Source organism: Alligator sinensis, unplaced genomic scaffold (genome assembly GCF_000455745.1).
Source record: "Alligator sinensis unplaced genomic scaffold, ASM45574v1 scaffold2188_1, whole genome shotgun sequence".
Taxonomy (NCBI): Eukaryota; Metazoa; Chordata; order Crocodylia; family Alligatoridae; genus Alligator; species Alligator sinensis.
This window is the reverse complement of record NW_005843669.1, coordinates 134-23296: the sequence shown is the minus strand read 5'-3', so window position 1 is coordinate 23296 and position 23163 is coordinate 134. Positions and strand designations below refer to the sequence as shown.

General features: G+C 39.8%; 1 protein-coding gene across 1 annotated transcript in view; it reads right to left on the bottom strand.

Moving 5' to 3' along the window:
• LOC102384668 (fibrillin-2) overlaps positions 1 to 22688 on the bottom strand; it is a gene marked incomplete at its 5' end in the record, with an annotated part of 62765 nt that extends 40077 nt beyond the window's left edge. The window contains 9 exons of the mRNA XM_006039061.2: positions 99 to 224; positions 900 to 968; positions 3359 to 3520; positions 7587 to 7709; positions 11146 to 11268; positions 15837 to 15962; positions 18599 to 18721; positions 20858 to 20980; positions 22563 to 22688. Of these exons, the coding sequence (XP_006039123.2) occupies positions 99 to 224; positions 900 to 968; positions 3359 to 3520; positions 7587 to 7709; positions 11146 to 11268; positions 15837 to 15962; positions 18599 to 18721; positions 20858 to 20980; positions 22563 to 22688 (1101 nt within the window). The remainder of the gene's footprint in view (positions 1 to 98; positions 225 to 899; positions 969 to 3358; positions 3521 to 7586; positions 7710 to 11145; positions 11269 to 15836; positions 15963 to 18598; positions 18722 to 20857; positions 20981 to 22562) is intronic.
• Between the last annotated feature and the right edge of the window lie 475 nt (positions 22689 to 23163).

Genomic DNA, 23163 nt, shown 5'->3' with positions numbered 1-23163 from the left:
ATTTTCTACAGCTGGGGAAAAATAACCATGCTGGAAGGCTAATGTGTTTGTATATTTGTGTATCCCCTGGGAGGAGAGTAGTTATTAAAGAATTTCACCTTCACAGATGCGTGTCTCTTCACTGAGGTAGTAGCCTTGTGGACATTCACACTGGAAACTGCCAAAAGTATTGATACAGTTTCCACCTTGGCAAAGACCAGGCAACTCCTGACATTCATCAATGTCTGCAAAGAGAAAGCACCATATTCTCACTGATATATAAAGAAACAAGGAACCTTAAGCACTCCATTGAAATATGACTGACTAGTAGCTATTAACATCACATGCATTTTTTCTCTTACACATGTACTTCAATATAAAATGGAAGATGAAATGCTATAATTCCATATAGCTAGCTCTTATGGAACACATTTTCAGCATATTGAACATAAAGGAGTTTAAATTCTATTGCTGTCCATGCAAACCTGGCATCTAATTTTTCATGCCTTCATTCTAAATCACTCAAAAATGCATTGGATTCAGAATGCCAGTGGCAAGTTTCCACCAATATTAACTTTTCACTGGTAAACTGTAGGGTTTTTTAGGCCTTACTGTACTTTTCAAGGGGACAAATATTCAAGGGCCTTAAAGAATAACATGGACATGCATGAGCCCTTTCTTTCACTCCCAAAAGCTTATGTTCACCCACCCAGATGGGGTTCTGAGTATTTTTTATTGGGAATCTGCTGCATAGTCATCAGCTTGAACCATCCTCTGTGGTACTATTTGTGTTAATCTAGGGCTTTTGGTGCAATAAATGTGAAGTCTTCCCTCAGAATCCATGTATTATATAGACTTCTGAATATGTGGCCTTTTATCTAGTTGCAGTTGTTAATAGTTATTATTCTGATTAAACTCACCTTCTAAAATAATAGTGATGGGATTTGGTCTAAATCCTTCACCCCCTGGACACAGAGTATTGTATTCGGCTAAAAAAAAAAAAGAATTTTAATTATGTAAGAAATAAAACACAGTACAGGGACTGTACTTTCTGTATATAGTGCCTTTTTAAAGGGGTTCCCACCCTGCTTGGGTCATTTAGATACTACCTCAAGACTCATTACTGAATTTTTGGTAAAATCAGAAGTTATAGTATTGTAACCCAGAAAACAAAACTGCTTGGCATTCTTGTCACACCATTCATCCAACCCCCTGGCAGACATTACATTTATGGCGTGGCTGACATGTAAATTACATCATAAATTGTAACATGATACATATTAAAACCAAGTTATGATGTAAGAATACATCAAACAAGCAACATCTTTGGGGCTAGTTTGTATCACACCTTAAACTGAACATACAGCATGGCTGGCCTGGTGGATCCTAATGCTCAGTTGAGCATCACGATTGGGCATGGGACAGTCCTGGGGTCCAGGACACAGATGTCCTCTGCCTGATCAGTGGGATCAGGTTGGGGCAACACTGAGTCCTGGCCCTCAATGCTTCCTCCCCTACCCAATCCCTGGAGGTAGATCAGGGTGTACTGTGAACCTGATATCAGTATACCTCTCCCCAATGCTAGGCTCATGGTGCCCTGTTGCACATACACCTTTGAAAGGTATGAATGGCCCTGTGAAAGGCTCACAGTACCCTGCACCTTTAAAACACAGTGGGCAGCAGGGAGTCCTAGATGCATGCCCACTTTTTAAGTTCCTCAGGCACTGTTAGCCTAACACCAGGCAGTCTCTCCCCTGACGTCATGTGTTCCACATGTATAAGAAGTGGGTGTGCAGGTGGGAGCTCAGGTCCCCACTAAATCATCTTCATTGACAAACTGCTGGGCTTGTGGGGTAGGAGCAAGTAAATGGAGCTTGTTTCTTGCCAGTAGATCCAGGCTTGCTCAGGAGGCAATGTGAGACATATAAAGATTAACACTCCTCCTTTTTGACTCCCTGGACTTTTTATGCATTTAACATTAGAGTCAGCAGCTTAAAAACAGAAATAGCCCTGCCAGCAGAGGGCAGAACCCAAAAGTCTACCCTCCTACTTGAGTTTCATAACCACTAGGCTAGTGCTTCTCGATCTCTTTAAACTCCAGCCAACCTTTTAGACTCCTCAGTAAATGCCAGCTCTTCGCATTCACTCATCTTTTGACTATGGAAAAATAATATGTCAATTCTCTTGCAAAGAACTCAGAAAGACCACATCAGGTTAGAATTTTTTTGACACTATAGATTCCTAATGGAAATCTCTGGGTATATCTTGTGAACCATGTGTAGGTGTTTGCATCTACAATGCTAATATTGCACGGCACCCCATGGCACCCTTAAAAGAATTTCACAGCTCTTGGGGTGAGAATGACTGTGCTAAACTGTAGACTAAAGCTTTAGTAATTCTTTTACTAGTAATTCTTTGGTTCTCATCATTCTTGCACGCTTGGCTATTCAGAGGGGCCACTGCACACCTTAGCATTACATCTGGTTAGGGCACTTTTTGGGAGGTGAAATGTGTGTTTTAGTCCCTTTGGGTGAGGTAAGCCTAAAACCTAGGTTTCTGTCTTCCTGAGCAAGCACTTTTACTTCTAGACTATTGGGCAAAAACCATCATCACCAGTGTTCAAGAATGAATGTCGGGTGAACTCAGTGCTACTGCAGTTTGGGGTAGTTTGTTTCAGATAGACATCTCCTCTCTGAGCACTCTGACATAACAGAAGCACTTCACCTAAACTCTGAGGAAAAACAGGAGCCCAAACACAACACTGTCCCTAGAATTCACATTGGCTTCCCACAGACACTTCCCTGCTAAGTACCTAAGTGATTGAGATTACCCTTGGGAGGCAGCTAAATCTTCCTATTCATTGTGTACATGCCTAATCTTGCACTTGGATTACCCTCCATGGGGAAGGTGCTTACATTTTCGATGTTGCTTTGACTAAGTGGAGGTGCCTTAAAGGCCAATTAGAATCTGAACTCTGAGGAATTGCAACATAATGAGCTATGCCTTACCAGTTATCTCCATTTTTTCATACGAGCAAAGTAAAACACAGAAAATGATGTGCTCGAGGCTACCCAGTGAGAACTTTATCCCAGTCACAGTGAAGGCAATGGTAAGGTTCCTATTCACTCCAGTGACATAGAAACAGGTTTCGAGTCAGATTTGGAGCTACTAACACAAGAGACCTCTCTTGACTCTCTGGCCCAGAGCTTGTGTATCACCTCTTAGAACAGGGGGAAGACTTCCTTCAGTAAATAAGGATGTATTAACACAACCTAATGAAGGAAATTTGCAAGATTTTTCTGATAACTTTATACATATTGGTAGTACTTTTCATCTTTGCACCTTTTGAAATTAGAATAGTTTAAAAACAGTTCCTTACTGCTGTTTACAGGGGGACAAGTCTCACAGGGGTTCCCCCAGGCCTTTCCCAAAGAGCAGCAGCATGAAGAACGACTGACTCCAACTCCAATTTCAGTGTTGCAGGATAGGCTTCCATCCCCTCGGGGTCCATATTTCAGGTAACAATTGCCTACACGATTGTCTTCAGAAAAAATACATTCTATTATAATTAGTAATTGGCTGGTACACTTGGTTTTTCAACAAGTCCCACTGAAGAAATTTCAGACAATTCTATTAATACTTCATCGCTATTGGAAGGAAGAGCAAGACAACTATTGTTTTAAATTACTGGCATGATAAAAAAAATCATGCATATATTAATATTCAGGGACATAATGAAAAATGGTAAGGTGAAGATCGTTACAATTGTGTGACCAGTTTAAAGGGTTTGGATGCCTTCAAAGTCCACTGTGTACTCAGGTATGGTACCTTTACTGCTCTCACATACAAAACGAAAACATTCTTACCTTAGTTTTCTATTATTAGCTCCTCTCTTCACTCTCAATAAATAATCAAATCTATTTTTTCTTTCAGTGAATTTAGGGATGGTCCAGTGTTGTGGCTGGGGATTACAGGGCATAGCCATCCTGTGTTCTTTTAACTTAGGAGAAACTCTCTAATAATTAGCTATCAGCATTAAGACCACCGATGAACTGTCAAAAGAAGTATTGCAATACGACCATATTCTCTATAAAATGGTTTGTAAGACCAGTGTAACACATGGTCTCTTCTAACCAAACTCCTACTACTGGCCTTCATGTAAAAGTGGTCCAAAAGGCAGGTGCCTGGGGTCCTAAAAGTAGACTGCTCAGGACAGGTGAACTGTAGCCTAGTTACCAACTGCTTTAAGAGAAGAAAAACTCCAAATTCAGACCCTGGCTACCTTGCAAATAAAGTCTTTTGACTGAAGAATAAGTACACTGCTTTCAACTGCATCCATCCAAGCAAATACTGATGATACAGACTTCAAGCCTAAGGTGAACAATTTCAGGGTGTTTTGTAGAATGAACGCTCAGTGACACTCCTTGCTTGCTGTAGCAAGTAGTGAGGTGTGCCACATGAGCGATGATGAAGTAAAAGAAACAAGTGTCATTATTGTACATGAGAATCAATACACTGCATAATGGGAGTCTTATATGCGACAATAGACAAATGGTGAACTACTTGAGAAAAAGGAGGGTGTAAAAAGCCTGAGTAAAAAATATAATAGAAAGGAACAGAACATAATAAACTGGGAATAGGATACAAGATATTAGGAGTGGAAAAGATGGAAAAATAAATGGAGCTGGGATAATATTCCATAGCAGCTTTAAAGACAACATCACTGAGGTTATAAGAGTAAATGACTGCCAATGGCAGTTATGTTAGTAACTTCAGAGGGGATGCTAAACTTTATATCAAGCTATGTACCACAAGTGGGCAATAGGGAAAAGAAAGAAACTACAGAGAAACTTTCAAAGACCATTACAGGAAAGAAAAAATATAACAATGAGAGTGGACACAAATGGATATATTGGAGAAAGAAATGAAGCACCTGAGGCAATGTATGAAGGGAATGGGATGGTTAGGATGAGGATAGAGGATGCACCTGTAGTGGTTGAAGACTTAGATCGATTCATTACTGATACTCCATTTTAGAAAGCAGAAGAGCACCTTGTCATATAAGAGTCATCAAAGCAAAAGTCAGATCACTTATATCTTGGCCAGTCAAAGAGGTAAGAAAAGGCTCAAACAGCAAGGTCATACCAGGAAAGTGGTGAGGAATCAACATGGATTTCTGATTCTGGATACTGTGGTAAGGAAAATAAAGACTGCAGAGAGGAAGAGGGATGGAAGAATTGAAGTATGGAATCTTAAAGGAAAGAACATTGAAAATTACAGAGAAAAATCACAAGGAGACAAAATCAGAGGAAACAAGCTATACAAATTGAGAATGAATGAAATATCATGAAAAGGCTAATGTTGAGGGCAGTAGGAGAAGGGGGAGAAGATAAGGACAGGGAAGTTAAGGCTAGGGAAGCCCAAAAGAAAGAGACATGGTGGCAAATTAAAAAATGAAAAATATGATAAAGAATGAAAAGGAGGTGTCTCAGGAATGGCAGAAAACCAGAGACAACAACAGTCAGGAAAGATAAAAGTCTTATAAAAGAGAATAACAAAAACCTGTCCTGTTGAAAAATCTAAAAATTATGGAAGGAATGTTATGATACATTAAAGGCAGGAATAGAAGGACCTTATCAATGCTAGTTAAAATAAACTCTAGAAAAACAGAAGTAATGGTGACATTTGGGGTGGACCATAAATGAGGTAAGAAACTAGGTATACACATTCAAGTATTTGGGATCAACTGAAAGCAGCTGTGAAGCAGAAGTAACAGACCAACTTAAATTTGGGAAAAGAAAATCGACAGATTTAGGTACCAGTGGGTGTGTCTACACGTGCAAATGCTCCAGCGTGAGTTTACTTTAAACTACTCTAAAGTAAACCCACCCTAGGCAGGCATCTACACATGTGGGGAAGAGGGAACAGATTTGCTGCTCATGGCAGCAATCTGCTTCCACCTGTTCAGGCCCTGCACTGGCCCCCTGCAGCAGCCAGGGGGAGCTCTAGGCTCCTCCGGTTGCTAACCCAGGGACTGGCAGGGAGCAAGGGGACCAGGAGACAGCTGTCTCCTGACAGAGGCTGGGAGGTAGATTCCTGCTACTGGGAACTCCCTGCTGCCAGGGCAGGCTCCATCACCAGAGCCCGGACAGGGACAATGTCTCCCTGACTTGGCAGCAGGAAAGATTCTTCGCGATTCCGAAGTGGGGGCTGTAAACTCACTGCTGCCAGGGCAGGGGGACATTGTCCCCACCCAGGATGTGGTGGCAGAGCCCAACCTGCCAGCAGGCAACTCCTGGGGGCAGGGAGCAATCTCCCGCCCCCTGCTGCCCAGCTGCCTGGGAACACATTTGCTCCCAGTCATCCCAGTCCTAAGCCATTTACATGTGCTGTACTGTGCACTAATTACTACCAAGTAAATCTGCTACTTGTAACTACAGGTAGCATATTTATTCTGGATTAGAGCAAATTACTGTGCAGTAAGCGGCTGCACACGTAGACAGTGACACTTACTATGCAGTAATCAGCTCTAATCTTGAGTAAATGGTCTCGTGTAGATGTGCCCTGTATGTGATAAAAAGATAGAAGGGAAGTTGAAGATTAAATTTTACCTGACAGTGGTGAGGCCATTGGAAACTTAGGCAATGTGAAGAAAGGATGAAAGTGCACTTGAGCCAAATGAGATGAAGATGCTTATGTGAATATTGGGTGTTTCACTGAGAGAGAAAGATAAAGAAACGACAACAGTAGAAAATGATTGGTCCTTGGACTACTGTTGAGCCAGGAAGCTCAGGCTGAAATCACGAGGTCCTGCATGGAAAATCATGAAATATAGTGAGAACAGGGATGGAAATGAAATTTGAGGGAGAGAGGAAAAAAAGGAAAGCCAAAACTGAGACAAAAAGATGTATTTGGGAAAGATACCAATAATTTGGGGGTAAGAAAAAATGCAACTGATCAGAATACAAAAGGGATGTTGGTGGCTGACTCTACAATTGAGTGGTATTAAAGGCTGAAACGAGACAAATTAAGACAGCATCTGAAATGATATTAACTTACTTTAAGAGAATGTTGTATATTTATGATTGTAGGCCACAAGACAGGCCTGGAGCAGTAGGACTTAACCAAATCTGGTACAAGAGATATGAGAGGTATGTAGGAATGTTGTAATTAATTAATCCATTAATCAGCAAATTGTAAGCTGGGCAATGAGGCATGACTGATCTAAGTATTTCCTATGTATAAAAAGGGTGAAATAGAAACACACTTTGGATTTGTATTTATCCCTGCACTAACCCTGCTGTCAGCAACTCTGATCACTTGGATGGTAGTGTGACTAAAGACTACACAAATAGGCATTTATACACACGCTCCAGAAGTTGGGACGGCTTTAATTAGAGGGACTCCAAACAGCCACCATTTTTAAGCATGGGGATGCTGATGGAGTCTGCTTGAGCCCACAGAGACCTTGATTAAACAAGCCTGCTCTGACTTGCAATAATTACAGAGCGTCTGAGTAGTCTTGTTGCTCGTGTATAGGTGCCCTAAGTTTCTACTCGCTGTTTGCTGCCTCCAATTCATATTTATTTGATATAGTTTTGACTTACCCACACAACCCACTCCAGTTGGGTTCAGCTGGAAATCTGGTGGACAGTTACATTCGTATCTCCCAGGAGTATTCACACAGAGTCCATTAACACAGTTAATGGGATCAGCACACTCATCAATATCTAAAATAGGAAAGTAAATTTGTTCACTGGATGGAAAAGAGGAAAGTGTATAACTTTAAGAAGAAAGTTCTGTAGGAATGTTTCAAAAGAGAGATAATTCTTATCTTTACCTTAAGTTGAAGGAGAACTACTAACCATTTGTCAAATACTCAAAATAACCTTCTACACTTGCAAATTTAATTAAAAAAAATTGTCCTATCCTTAGATTAGTCAAAGATTATAGAGTCCTACATAATACTTTGTTAAAATGAGGAAATAAAGCATAGCCTTAATTGCTTTAGGAAGACTTAGTAATGCTTCGTTCACCAGAAATGTTGGTTAACTCAAGTCTGGATAAGCTTGGGTACACTGTATTTTGTGCTGAATAAATATGTAAACACTAACAGTTCCAAAATGTTAAGGAAAAATAACATTACTTATATCTTATTATCTAATTAGGCAGATTCCATCAAAATATTACACTGCAATTCATATAAAGAAATCCATATAAAAGATATATCACATATACACCCATATGTTAGGAGAGCAATAGTAACAGAGGCAATCCAAAATAAATGAACATCCAATGAACAGAATAGGTTCCACCCTAAATTGAGGTACCAAAGTTGTATAGCATGTGACAATATGTGAGTAGCTCTGCTAGAACAGAACAGAACAGATCATATCCCCTGTGCACAATGGGAAGCACTCGGTATTAAGCTGTACCAGTAAAACAAGTTAACAAGACAATACTGCTTTCATTTAAAAAGAAAAAGAATAAGTTTAAAAAAAAAAAGAATGTTTATATAAGAGAGAATTTTATGCTGTGTTTTCTTAAGTGCTCCAGGTAGGAATACAGTTTGGCCAAGTCTCCTAAAATTAAAAACTTTAGAAAAAGAGCACATTCTAATTTTTATGCATTATTTCTAGTGTTCCGCATTCTCAGTTTTTACCCATTTTCACTGATAAATACCCTGATTTTTTTTTTAAAGCCATTTGGTTTTTACTGGTTTACACATGTTTTTCAGTTCAAATCCCTGTTAATTGGCACGAGTGGGGCATGGCCCATACCCCACTCGTGCTGGTTAACAGGGACTTGAACTGAAAAATGGGTGGTGCCAGTAAGCTAAAAGTGTCAGTTACCTGAGGCACAGGTTTCCCACTGGACAGGGGCGGCAGGTGGGGTGGCAGTGGCCACGTGCGAGCCAAGGAAGGGTGGCTGGAGCCGCTGCCTGGGGGCATGGGGCTCCTGGCTCTGACCCCAGGAGGGGCGAGACGGAATAAGCGAATCACTCCTGGGGCAAGTGGGTCCAAGTTGCACCCTGACAGCTTCAGCTTTGGCCCTGCCCTGGGTGCTGGGAGCCCCACGGGGAGGGAGGGGGGCAGCAACTTGCTCTTGTCCTGCGCACAGATCTGGGGGCATGTGCCCACCCGGAAGAGCCCAGCACAGCCCCCCAGCCAACAGCCTCCTGGGGGGTGCATGCCCCTAGATCTGTGCACAGGACAAGAGCTGGCTGCCACCCGCCCTGAGTGCTGGGAAGAGCCCAGTGCCACTGCTGGCCCCAGCCTGCAGCGCAACATGCTGCAGCAAGATCAGGCAGCCAAGCGCTGGGAAGAGACCAGTGCCACCACCAGTTCCAGCCTGCAGTAGCGGCCTGCTCTCGTCCCACACACAGATCCGGGTGCATGGGCCCCCCTGGAAGAGCCCGGCACAGCTCCCCAGCCTGCAACCCTCCTGGGGGGTATGTAGCAGCAAGAGCTGTGCCCCTGCAGCCCCGCACCCACTGACAGCTTCCCCCGCTTTGCTCCCTGCTGCGGCCCCAGGAGTGACCAATGGGCTGCGCCGTGCCCCTCCCCTTCCCTAGTCCCAGCCTTACTCCCTCCCTCCCTCACTGCCTATTTTTCTCCAGTTTAAACCAACTTTTCCCCGCCTTTCTTCCTTTTTTCTTCCTGATTTCAACCGGTTTTTGTTTCGAAGATAAACCCAAAAAAATTCCTGGATTTTTTTTTTTTTTTTAAATAAAAACCAAGAATGCGGACACTAATTCATTTCATGCTGTCACCTACACTTACAATGATCTCTTCTTGCATAACAGAATGGAACAAAGCTAATTAGCTCATTTGCAGCAGCACACTAAGGAAGGCAGTGTAAGTTTGGAAGCCAGTGTACATAGAGGAATTTCAGCATAATGCTATTTGGTCTATTAAGTTAGCATTCTAGACACTGCTGTCTCCTTTTGAAGAAGATTCTTCCTTCAAAAACCCTCCTCAAAACTCACTTCAGCCCTTCATCATTTATCTCTATCATTCGTCAGGTACTCCTACTCTTAAATGAATATTGAAAGTGTATTTTGGAGGTTCCCTTTATCAAAGAAAATCCTCAAGAACCTTGTTTAAGTCTATATTTGCAAAACACCATATACATTTCTGAATTGATGTTATATTAGCATTTATTAATGTAGATTTGCCCATGCCATGCAATGATTAGATACAAACACTGAATAGAAGAATTAAACAGTCCAGCGCAAAACTAAAGTCCTCTTTTAGATCTCTTTTGTGAATCTTCATTATAAAGTTACTCAGGACATGTCTACATGAGATGCTTACTGCGCAGTAGCCTAATAACACTGTGCTGTAGCATGCCAGTCAAAAACCATGCTAATACACTATTACACAATTTTATTAGGCTATTGTACAGTAAACGTCACAAAAAACTGTGCGCTGGCACTACTGTGCAGTAACTATAGTTATTGCATATTTAGTTAGTACTTCATTAAGCAAGTACTAAACTAAATGCGCAGTAGCTACTGCGCATTAATGAATGTGTAGACACACCCTTGTGTCTTAACTAATTTTATATGAACACTTAAGAACTATCACCATACAGTCACAGAAAAATATTCCATTTGGAAGGGATTTGTACGATGATGAAGGAACAACTGTAAACCTTAAATCTAAATGAAAGCAAAGGGGATTTTTTTTCTTAATATTTACCTAAATATAGTTCTTTGAGCTAGAAGCTTTAAATATTTCTTAGTTACAAAGTGTTAGTGACAGCTTAAAAAGCTACTAAACTGGCTTTATTATTTACATGTAGCCAGGATATGGAAAAAATAGATAATGTGATAAAATTCTACATTTCTTTTACATAATTCTGGTTAGATTAGAACATTTCTTATAGTGCTGCATTTGTACCCCTGGAGATGTGCAGCAAACTTGTAGAGGGTACATAAGAGGAAAGAATGGGAAAGGAGAAGGGAAAGGAAAAGTATAAGTGGAAGAGAATGAAAAAAAGGAGAATAACTTCACAATATGTCTTAGGTTGTTAGAGAGATTACCTTTCAGTTGCAGTGATGCAAAGGGTAACTTTATTACCCACACCTCAGAGTCATGGGACTATACGGCATTGTAACAAACTTAAAAAGAAGTATGTTGAGAACACTGGATTAGACTATACCTGTACAGTTTCCTCCAGTTCTATCCAGTTCATAGCCATCATCACAGATGCAATGAAACATTCCTGGTAAGTTATTACAGGTGCCAAATACACATATATTTTGAAAAGAGCATTCGTCAATATCTGAAGAAAGATAGCCAGAGCAAAAAATTACAATTCATCTTCACAGAAGTGTTAAGAATAAAGTTACTTTAAAAACACATTTAATACTGAAAAGTCAGAGGCAATATCGCTATACAATAATTATTCCTGTGCAGAGTTAAACTTAAGAATTTGTGAGGAATAGCTTTAATGACAATCTAACAGTTATTCCCCATTACAGTTGTCATGAGTAATCTTCAGATATAGATTGATTATTTAGCAAGTAAACCTGAGGTTAAAAAAAAGAATCTTCAGGATTCCAAATTAAAACAAAATACTTGTAAAAGATTTTCTAGAACTTCTAATCAGGAGCCACCTGCTTCTGATGGCTGGGAGGCAAAAACTGCAGTTTTCATTATGCCGCAGTTTTTGCCTCTCATCTGATCAGCAGCAAGTGGCAGGGCCACCAGGGACCGTCCACCAACCAGCTGAGGGAGGCAGAAACTGTGGCATATTTAAAACTACATTTTTTTGCCTCACTGTCAATCGAGGGCAAAGCCCCTCTGCCCTCTAATCTAATTAATTTCAGACATATTAGATCATTTACAGATTGTTTTTGATTTAGCAAAGATCAAAATTAAATTCAGTACAGCAGCTTTAAAAAATAACCAATAAGGCTGCCTTTTTTTTTCTTTCCTGTTCTGAGTTCTGGAAACTGTCTAGTCTGAGAAGCTGGAAGTATTATTATATAGGGATCAGAGTATACTTACTCCCTTACATTAGTTTAAGAGATGGTAATCAGCAATTTAGTGAAATAACCTAAGTGTCAATTAGATTAAATTGGAATAGGATTTATACATTAATGTTAATATAATTCTAGGAAGATTTACTATGTTTAAACTTGCAGTTAATGTCTCCTATGGATAAAGGCCCAAGGGAACAGCTCCCAGTGTAAGGAGTGGCCTAGAAACCACTACTCAGAGACGAAGCAGAAGAGAATGTTATGTGACGAATGCCCATCTGCAATGATAAGGAGGAGACAGTCCTAGATAAAGGGGGCTTGAAAATAAAAGCAAGAAGCAAAGTACTGGGGTAAAGGGCTCATTAAAAGACTAAAAATCACGCCCCTATGTGGGGAAAAAGTATGCTAATGAAACATACATGTATGTAAATGAGATACATGGCTAAAACACAGGTATAGAGACATGCTCAGTAAAGAACTCCTTGCGTCACTCCTTTATAACCAATCAGCAAACAAGGATGCTTATGAAGGCTCAAAAAACTCCTGTATAAAAGATGCTTAGAAATAGTAATCTGGTGTGCTTGTTACGTGAAATTATACCGCTCGCACCTTTTATTGCTAGCAATAAACTTTCTTTGTACTTTCACCCCTGGTATCTTTATTGGCCTTTGCATACCGGGCACGATCCCAGACTTGAGGTGGGGCTCAACACCAGAAAGAGAAGAATTCTGGGATTTTGCTGTTGCTTCTACCTATGAGAGATGGGGAGACCTGAAGTTTCATCACCCCAAGCTCCCCTTTTGTATGCTCCTGTTCCCTGCCCCTAGTAAGGAGTTAACTGAAACCTAGGAATCGGCTGAGGAGAGTCTAACCTAAGCTATGGTGAGAGTTCTGTAAGTCTGCACTGGATCCACTTAAATGCTTAGTATATGAAATGTCATGAAGTTCAGGCATACAGTGTCTCTCCCCACTGCTATTAACACTGCAACCTACCACTTAAATCTAGCCCTGTGCCTGTCTTCCTTCATTTGGATGTCCTTCCTATCACTTACAAACAAAAATGTGTTCTGTCCTATGTGCAGTTTTACATTTCTGTAGGTGTCAATGGCTGCACTCTCAATTCAGGCTTCCTTTCTCTCTTCTTTGATTTAATGTATACTTGCCTGTAAAACAAAATTTCTTTCTGCTTAAAGATTTAAAAAGGAAATTCTAGTAGTCTAAAAGAACAAGCCCATGTGCTTTCCTTTAGTGAAAAGAACTGTGTAAGAGAAGTGTCATAAAAGCAATGAGACCTATGAATCGGGTGAACTATATATTGCCACAACATTTCATCTTCCAGAAGATACTGACTGCATCTTGAATAACATGTGGTATGAACTCTTCCAGGGTGATATGGATTGCTAATTTAAGGCATGGTCCTAGAAATACCTGAAATTTCCATAGTATAGGGCTTCAGCATGTAAACATAGCAAGTCATAGTAAGAAACTCTTCAAACACAAAATTATGATTATTTTTTTTAACAAGTAGAGGGGCTGCCCCTGCAAGGCACTGACTCTCAACAGCTTGCAGGACTGGGCTTCTACTGTACTGTACTCTACTGGTATTTAAACAAAGTTGTTTTATCTGAGAAACTAAATTGCTGATTACCATCTCTTAAACTAATGTAAGGGAGTAAGTATACTCTGATCCCTATATAATAATACTTCCAGCTTCTCAGACTAGACAGTTTCCAGAACTCAGAACAGGAAAGAAAAAAAAAGGCAGCCTTATTGGTTATTTTTTAAAGCTGCTGTACTGAATTTAATTTTGATCTTTGCTAAATCAAAAACAATCTGTAAATGATCTAATATGTCTGAAAGCCATCCCTTCTCATATGGAACATTTTTTCCATCTGTGTATTTACAAACTACAAGAAGGAGAGGGGAGGGGAGGGAAGGAGGGGGACTGACTTCTTACATTCTTTTCACCCAACCAAACAGAGCTAATGTTTCTTGTTTCCTTAGGGTACATACAAGCATTACATTTAGACTGAACGAACCAGTTAGGTTGATCTCAATGCCTGGGTGTGCAGGTGTTCATAGGGCTTAAATCACCTGAAAAATGACACACCCAATCTAAATTAGTTCACATCAGGAGATGAACTATGTTTAGATCAGCCTGGGTTAATCCAATCTAAAATGGGTTAACCCAGCTAATGAACACCTGCACATGTTCACAGCACAGATCTGGGGCTGGGAAAGCCCAGCCACTAGCCTCAGCCTTGAGGATGTGCTGTTTTAACCCTCCTAACTGCCCCCTCCCCCAACCTGGATCTGCTAGTACCCAGATAAAATACTATTTCATCCAAAATTTGCAATTTTTCATTAAATGATATCAGGAAAGTCAAATGTTTGCCCTGCTGTCCTGGGAGTTAGAAATTTTGGTTTTCAAAATATATCCATGGTGTTTGAAGTTTGTGCTATTTGAGATTTTGTTTGACCTTTAGTGTCAAAGTGAACAGCTAACGATCTGAAATTAAAAATTCTCTAATGAGTCTCTGATAATATCCTGGTAACACAATGGATCTTATGAGTGGACTTTCAGGGCCAGTTTCTCAGAAGCTTCCATAATTTTGCTAAAATTAGACGCTATGTATGTATGTGCATATGGAGATTTGTATGTATTAACTTAAGTGTCCAATTTTAGAGACGGCTTTTCAAAATGTTTTCTTTTATATCTAGGGGTCAACCAAACTCGAGGAGGCAGGAGGCCGATTTCATGGGCAGATCTCAGGGCTGGTTGCCATTTTTGCTGGTTTATTATGGCACGGCATCCCCCTATGCCTCCTATTGGCCAAGGGGCCCCAGTAGCCTCACTCCCTGATTGTTGAAGAAGGCTATCTGTCATACAGTCCCACCCCTCACTGCTAATTGGCCTAAATGACTTTCCATCATGCAGCCCCACCCCTCGCCGGCTGGTGGAGAGGGGTGGGGCTGCATGGCAGGCAGTCCTCAGCCAATCAGTAGCAAGGGTGGGGAGGCAGCCATCTTGTCTGCTCCCCTTTGTGCTGGTAACCACTCTCTCCCCTTCCCCTCTGGTGGGCTGCACATTCAGAAGGATTGCTGGCTCCCACTGGGGAGCCACCATTTTATTTTTATTACATTTCTTTTTTCCCTGCAGATATCATGGACAATGCCTATTTTCACAATTTCTGCAAAATCTGAGAAATGATTTGAGTAACTCCCTATTTATATCTCACCTTTGCCTTTGCTTTCCTAAAAGGGTACAGGGGTTTTCACAAGGAAATCAGACTAGAACAAGAGTCCTTAAATACTACAAGGGATAGAATCACAATTGGACAAAGAACATGATAATTCAAGTAACATCTTAGATAACAGAATATATATAAACTGAGAAAGATGTAAAAACATTCAGAGAGAAATTTTAAGGATTGTTATAAATCTGATAAAACTAGCAGCAATCTGCCTCATTCAAATTTCCTGTATATATTTATTAAACAGACTGATGTTCAATGAAGCTTATATTTCCTGTACACACACACACACACACACACACAATAAGTGCAGAGAGCAACATAGTATTCTCTATAGACCATTTACTGAGTGAGAAAAATAAGAAATGGTTAAAGAAAAACCAAATGAGACAGACCTCTGCCCTGGGATTCTTGGCCGAAGGCCAGGAAAACTTCATAAGACATGAATGCTACCTTCATTATAATTCATACTGCAAAATAATCCTTGCTTGAAGAAATGACTTTTATATGTGAAGCATGTGCTTCCAGGTTGGGTCCTTCCAGCACTTCTTGTGGTTTCCTTTATAGCAGCCAATCCAAACTCAGAAAATGAGGTTGAAGTACTGATAAATTACCTTGGCATGATTTGCTGTCTGAAGCTGGAGTGAATCCCATCTCACACTCACAACGGTAGGCACCAGGGACATTGAGGCACTGTCCATTCTCACACAGATTAACATTTTCTGCACACTCATCAACATCTGTGCAAGAAAAGAATGTATCATTAAACATGACTAGGTATTTTAGCACTTAAATAGTTTTATCCGTCCTATTTTGTCATTCAAATAAATGGAATAGTACTGCTGAATATTTTCACGGGCTAAGGAAGTACGGGTTGGATGAATGGGCTTTAGATAGAAAACTGCCTGCAGCATCATGCTCAGGCTTAGAGGGTAATAATCAATGGCTCAATGTCCAGTTGCCAGCTGGTATCAAGTGGATTGCCCCAGGGGTCAGTCCTGGGGCTGGTTTTCAATGTCTTCATCAACAACCTGGAAGATGGCATAGAGTGCACCCTCAGCAAGTCTGCAGATGACACCAAGCTGAGGGGAGTAGTAGATATGCTGGAGGATAAGGATAGGATTCAGAGTGACCTAGACAAGTGGGAGGACTGGGCCAAAAGAAATCTCATGAGATTCAACAAGGACAAGTGCAAGGTCCTCCATCTAAAAAAGAACAATCCCATGCACGATTACAGGCTGGGGGCTGACTGGCTGGGCAGCAGTTCTGCAGAAAATGACCTGGGGATAACAGTGGACAATAAGATGAATACAAAGCCAACAGTGTGCCCTTGTTGCAAAGAAGGCTAACGGCATACTGGGCTGCATCAGTAGGAATGTTGCCAGTAGGTCAAGGAAAGTGATTATTCCCCTCTATTCAGGGCTGGTGAGGCCACATCTGGAGTATTGTGTTGAGTTTTGGGTCCCCCACTGGAGAAAGGATGTGGAGAAATTAGAGAAAGTCCAGCAGAGGGCAACAAAAAAGGTGAGGGGTCTGGGGCACATGACTTATGAGGAAAGACTGAGGAAACTGGGCTTATTTAGTCTAGAGAAGAGAAGACCGAGAGGGGATTTAACAGCAGCCTTCAACTACCTGAGGGGGGCGTTCAAAAGAGGATGGAGCTAGACTGTTCTCAGTGGTGGCAGATAACGGAACAAGGAGCAACCGCCTCAAGCTGCAGCAAGGGAAGTTTAGGTTAGATATTAGGAAGAATTTCCTCACTAGGGGGTTAGTAAAACACTGGAACAGGTTACCCAGACAGGCTGTGGAATCTCCATCCTTGGAAGTTTGTAACACCTAGCTAGACAAAGCTTTGGATTGGATGATATAGTTAGGGATGGTCCTGCTTTGAGCAGGGGGTTGGACTAGATGACCTCCTGAGGTCCCTTCCAACCCTCATTTCTATAATTACTATGATTACTGATATGTTGAAGCAAAGCAGGTTACATCATCCACTTAAAGACTGAATGGGTTAAAATAATTTAGGAAAAGAAAATAGTAACAACTACTTCTGACATCTATCTTTTAGTTCTGCCGAGAATCCATGCCCTTATATTTTCACTGCCAGATTTTATACAGTGTCAAATTTTGAACTGATTCATCTTCCAAATCCATTAGTAGTTGCTCCTATGAATACAGTAGATTTATATATGAAGTAAAAAAAATGATATATAAATATATTGCTATTTTTTTGGAATAAAACTCTTCCAGAGGCAAATTTGCAAAATGAAATCTCTATTAAAGAGAATGAAAATTACATTTTCACAACATTTTCAGCATTATTAATTATGTGAGAACATAAGACTTTTTTGGCATATACAAATTAAGCCCCACTTGGTTTCATAGGAGTTAATTCTATCCATGCATGGATGGATTCATGGCACATACATCCATGCATCCTATCACTGTATATTTTTTAAAACTTTCTTTGAACAATCGGCCCATAAGATTTTACTGTTTTGATAGCATCATTTACATTTATAAACATTTCATATATATAGGACTGTTGTTCAACAGTGCAGTCATCATAAACACTATCACAACATTAATTGGGACTCAGATTTTCCAGCCTAAGTAAACAACTATTAAAATGTGGTTAGCTCTCAAGCTGCTGAAACTGTACATCAAAATGTGCAAGAATATAGATGCAAATAGATATTCCTTCAAGTCTGCATTATGGATGCAGCTGGTGATAAAAGCTATACATAATCTCATGAATGCTTATACAATATCACAATAATTGCCAACCCTTCATATTATTTTGAATTACTGTATGAAAAAACTTCAGTCTTAAAATAACAAACTATAAGGCGATGTAAATGTAAAGGAAAAGAAGATGTTATTTTTCAACTGAACCATCCTTATAAAAAAATGGTATATTAATGACTAAACACTGTTCTAACTGGCACCATGAGGGGAAAATAACTGTTGTCCTCCTTCAATCTCTGCTACAGGAATCCTGCCAGCAAGGACAAGACTTGTAATGGGGAGCTGAAACTGCATGCTCTTGGCTAGAGAGTTTGCTGTTGACAGCAGCATATGCACAGGCTGTCTGGAGCGGAAAGCAGAAGGAAGGGGCAGACAAGAGTCCTACCCAGTAAATTGGCCCACTGGGGATGTGGTAGACAAGTCAAAATATGAGACGGGCATCTGCTAGCATACTGCCTGAGCTCTCTGGAGGCACCGACTTGCATTTCAGATGGAAGAGGTTTCTACAATTTCTTTACACCTTTTCTCTTGTCCTTTGAATATAGTCTTAATTTTACAAAGTTTCTAAGTAATAGAAGCAATCAGTAGACATGTTAGTCTTACCGAAAATTTCTCACATGTCGCTTACCAGAACAAGTGAATCCATCTCCTGTGAACCCTTCAGCACAGGCACAGCGATATGATCCAGGTGTGTTCACACACTGAGCATTCACACTACACTGGTGGGTTCCATTCGAACATTCATCAAGATCTGCACCCCAAAAGAAAACAAAGAAATGAGAAAAGCTAAGACTATATATGCAGTAGGTAGTATGTTGTCCTACACTTAATCTGCATCAGCTAACACAAAATAAAAAATACAAGGAAGACTTATGTCCCTGAAGAAATGTTAAATTCTAGCAGAGGACATCTGGTTATATGCAACTGATTTCATCTTAATATTTCCTTAAAAAATATATCATGTGCATCTGAATGAAATGGTTGCACACACTAAATTATGGCACTTAAAAAGAATCATTATTCTAAGTAACTTTTATTTTAGTACCTTGTTAAAGAAGTTGGAATCAAAATAATTTTGGAAAAAGGAAGACAACTGTTGTTTTAAATTACTGGCATGACAAAAAAAATCATGCATATTAATATTCAGGGACATAAAGAGAAATGGTAAGGTGAAGGTCACAGTTTTGTGACCAGTTTAAAGGGTTTGGATGACTTCAATGTCCACTGTGTACTCAGGAATGGTACCTTTACTGCTCTCACATACAAAACGAAAACATTCTTACCTTAGTTTTCTATTATTAGCTCCTCTCTTCACTCTCAATAATCAAATCTATTTTTTCTTTCAGTGAATTTAGGGATGGTCCAGTGTTGTGGCTGGGGATTACAGGGCATAGCCATCCTGTGTTCTTTTAACTTAGGAGAAACTCTCTAATAATTAGCTATCAGCATTAAGACCACCGATGAACTGCCAAAAGAAGTATTGAAATACGACCATATTCTCTATAAAATGGTTTGTAAGACCAGTGTAACACATGGTCTCTTCAAACCAAACTCCTACTACTGGCCTTCATGTGGTTAATAAGGCTTTTATATTATGGAAAACATATCCAAAGGGCCTAATTCAACACACATGAGATTTTGTTCTTTTATACAAAACATGATCTAGTTTAGTACAAAACAAATCTCAGGTGGTTTCCAAAGAAGGTTAGGTGTCATTATCCCTATTTTACAGAAGGGGAAACCAAGGCACAAGGAAGTAAAGCAGCTGACCAAGGACCACCCAGCAACTATTGGCATAACAAGAATAGAATCCAGGTCTTCTGGGGCACCTATACACATGCCTGAGACCTGCTCTGCTGCATGCTAATTAGCATGCAGCAGAGCAGACTAAATTAATCTTAATTAATCAAGTTTGGAGCCAATTAGCATGCTCCAGCAACCTTGGTATCTCATGTATTCAGCATCCCCATATTTCATAAAGGCAGCAGGGGTGCTTTAACTAAAGCTTGTTCAACAAGTTTTAGCTAAAGCGTCCCACCACCATTTTAAAGCACGGGACACTGAATACACGAGACACTGTGGGCGCTTTAATTAGAGAAGCTCCGGAGAGCTGCTTTAATTCAAGTGCTCCCCACCCTCACCGTGGAGCATGTGTAAAGATGTCCCAGATGCACTGAACTCTACTTAAGTGCTATTCTATTAGAACATGTTGCCTATACATACTTCAGAATATTTACAAGTATATTATTAAATAACAGAAATGAACTGGAGTTGTCAAAACAATGAAAATGAAGTCTGTGATGAATTCTGCTTTTAACTGTTCATTAATTTCCTTGGCAAGTCATAAAATTCAGTAATTTGTTATGGTCTCTTAGGGTTAAACAGCAAAGTTCTACTGGATTATGTATGGACCAGGATATTTTAAATCTTGTTACAGTGATATTTTTAGTTTCCTTTCCCTTACAAATGTTGATCCATTAATCGCTGCTACAGAATCACACAAAGCATTTTGTTCCTTCCACTTTGTTATTTAATGAACTTTACATTTTGCATAGAAGATTTACACAGATGATTTGGAAAAAAATATTTAATTCAATTTCCACTCCCACTGATTGAATTTAGCTTAAAAATGCTGGACATACATCAAAAGATGTCTATAGTAAAGTGATATATTTCCTCTCAAAATTAGAGGCCAACATAAATATTCTGACTTGAATCATTTCATATTAAGTTCCCTTAACGTAAACTACTAGAGAGACGGGTTTGAGAAAAAAAGCAAACTTTTTTCTATTTAAAATGAAACAGAACCCAGAAACACAAAATCATATTTATATATTTGACTATGTATATGACCACAGAACAAATGCTCCTGTTATTATAAGCTTACCAATACATTTAATGCCATTTCCAACCCAACCCTCTCTGCAGCTGCATTTGAAGCTTCCTGGGACATTGACACATGAGGCATGTGCATCACAGTTGTGGGCCCCAATCTCACACTCGTCCACATCTAAAAATGCAAAGAGCAAACTGATTACTAAAATTTCAACACGGATATTTCAGGAGTGTTGATTCTTTTCCAGGGTAACACATTTTACAACTGTTTTTTTTACACTATTTTAATAAGAAAAATACAATACTCTATTATAATTAAGATGATTGTTTTATGTTTTACTGAAAATTACACTAATATATTTTCATTTTTTCACTCATTTGCAAATATATAAAATTGGGTTTATCATCTATGACAGTTTTTGTTAAGATATTCAAGTAATCAGAGAAAATGTTTTTATATATATATGAGAGAGAGAGAGAGAGAGAGATTGATTCAGATTTGTTTAAAAATGGGTATTCAAAGTTATGCAAATACATGAAAATTTTATTAAAGGAAAGAATTCACCCCAGACTTTTAATGCAATAAATCCCTAAAGGACAAGTTATAGGATTAAGTCAAATATTCCAGAAGTGCAATTTTGGAGAAATCAAGTTACCCCTATGCAGCTCTGAAGGGCCCCATTTGCAGAAAGAAAGATGATGCTTAACTCCACAAAAAAGAAGGGGAGGGCAGGTGGATATCATGGGAGCTCTTGTTATCGCAACACATAGGTAGTAGAATAGGATCTGCCTGGGGATTCTGTATTGGCATTCCCCACCTCCCCACCCACAGGAACGCTAGCTACCCCAAAAATGAGGCATAAGTAGCATCCATCAATCAAAGCAGGAGCTGTCCAAGGGAAGAATTCCTCACCTCACACACACACCTTTGCATTCAATTTGTATAGATTTAAGCCTTGAGCCTGTGACTTCAGTTCCGTATGTTCGCTAGTGTGGTTCATCAACAGCTATTTTCCACTTTCCTTTTTTCCTGTTTTTCTTTACTATCTCTTTCATTTTGTCTTGCTCTCGTGACATAGGTGAGGTCTATACTAGGCACACCTTACTGCTGCGCTTATACTGGCAAAGCCTTCTAGTACAGATGCAGATACCTACATATACCAGGGATTAGCAACATTTTCCAGCAGGAGGCCAGAATGACCCAGCTTGGGTCGAAGATGGGGTGTTACTAGGACTCAGCCGTTGCTTCTTCCCACTGCCATTTCTCTGCCACTCAATTGTGGCATGGCCTGGGTAAAGCCTCCCCACTGCTGAACAGAGCTGAAGCTCCTGCTTTGCAGGCCACAGGTTTTCAATCCCTGAACTGTACCAACAAAGCTGAGGTTGGTGCTGTGATATCAGAAGCATTCATTATGATGAAAAGAAGGTAGTCTGGTTAAAGAACAGGTTTACCTGTTCACTGTAGGGTCATCTGCCAGCACAGCTATGCTGCAACCTCTTTGCAGCTGCTAACTAACAGCTGTGTTGACAGAAGTATATAATCTAGACATAGCCTTAGGTTTACTTGATGAAAATGTTACTTGTATTAAATATGGACATGTTCCTCTAAACTGTATATTACCAATATATGTAGGTATCTTGAAACATGTATCAATTAATGTGAAAGCCATCCAGGGGCTGCTCATTGTGATGAAGATTACAACTTGAAACACGGAAAAATAAAAGTGTATGATACAAATGCTGAGCGCACAACGTACCTGTACACCCAGTCGTTCCTTTCTTGACTGAGTATCCAAGTTGACAGTGACAAATGAAGGAGCCCTTGGTGTTCTCACACTCTCCAAACATACAGATGTTGGAATTCAAGTCACATTCGTTTACATCTGTAAGTGAATATATATAGCTTAGTTATTACTTGCATATTACAGCTGTTTAATAACATGTTTTACCTTTTTGGATTAACTTCAGCCTTCAGGTGAATTTGTGAAAGTTATTAACAAAAATTAGAAACGCAGAGATTTTTTATGATGACCAAATGAGTGTTTTTATTCTCCAACAAGATACATCTCATCCTTCGTATGCTTTATATTTCTAGTTCCCTAAAGAATAGGGATTGTTTGTGGTAAAATATTTTGTTCTTCTTCAATTCTCGAATCACCAGCAAATAGGCTGTTATTTTAATAGGTTTATTCAAAATTACTGTACAAATGATACAGTGCAGAAGTGTCTTCTAGATCAATGCTTCTCAGTCTTCAGCCTGTAGCTAAGGGGTAGGCAATGTTTTTGGCCAGAGTGCCAGAAAAATCACAATGTCTACCTTGTAAGGTGCCAGAGTATTGGCATCCCAGAAAACAAAAC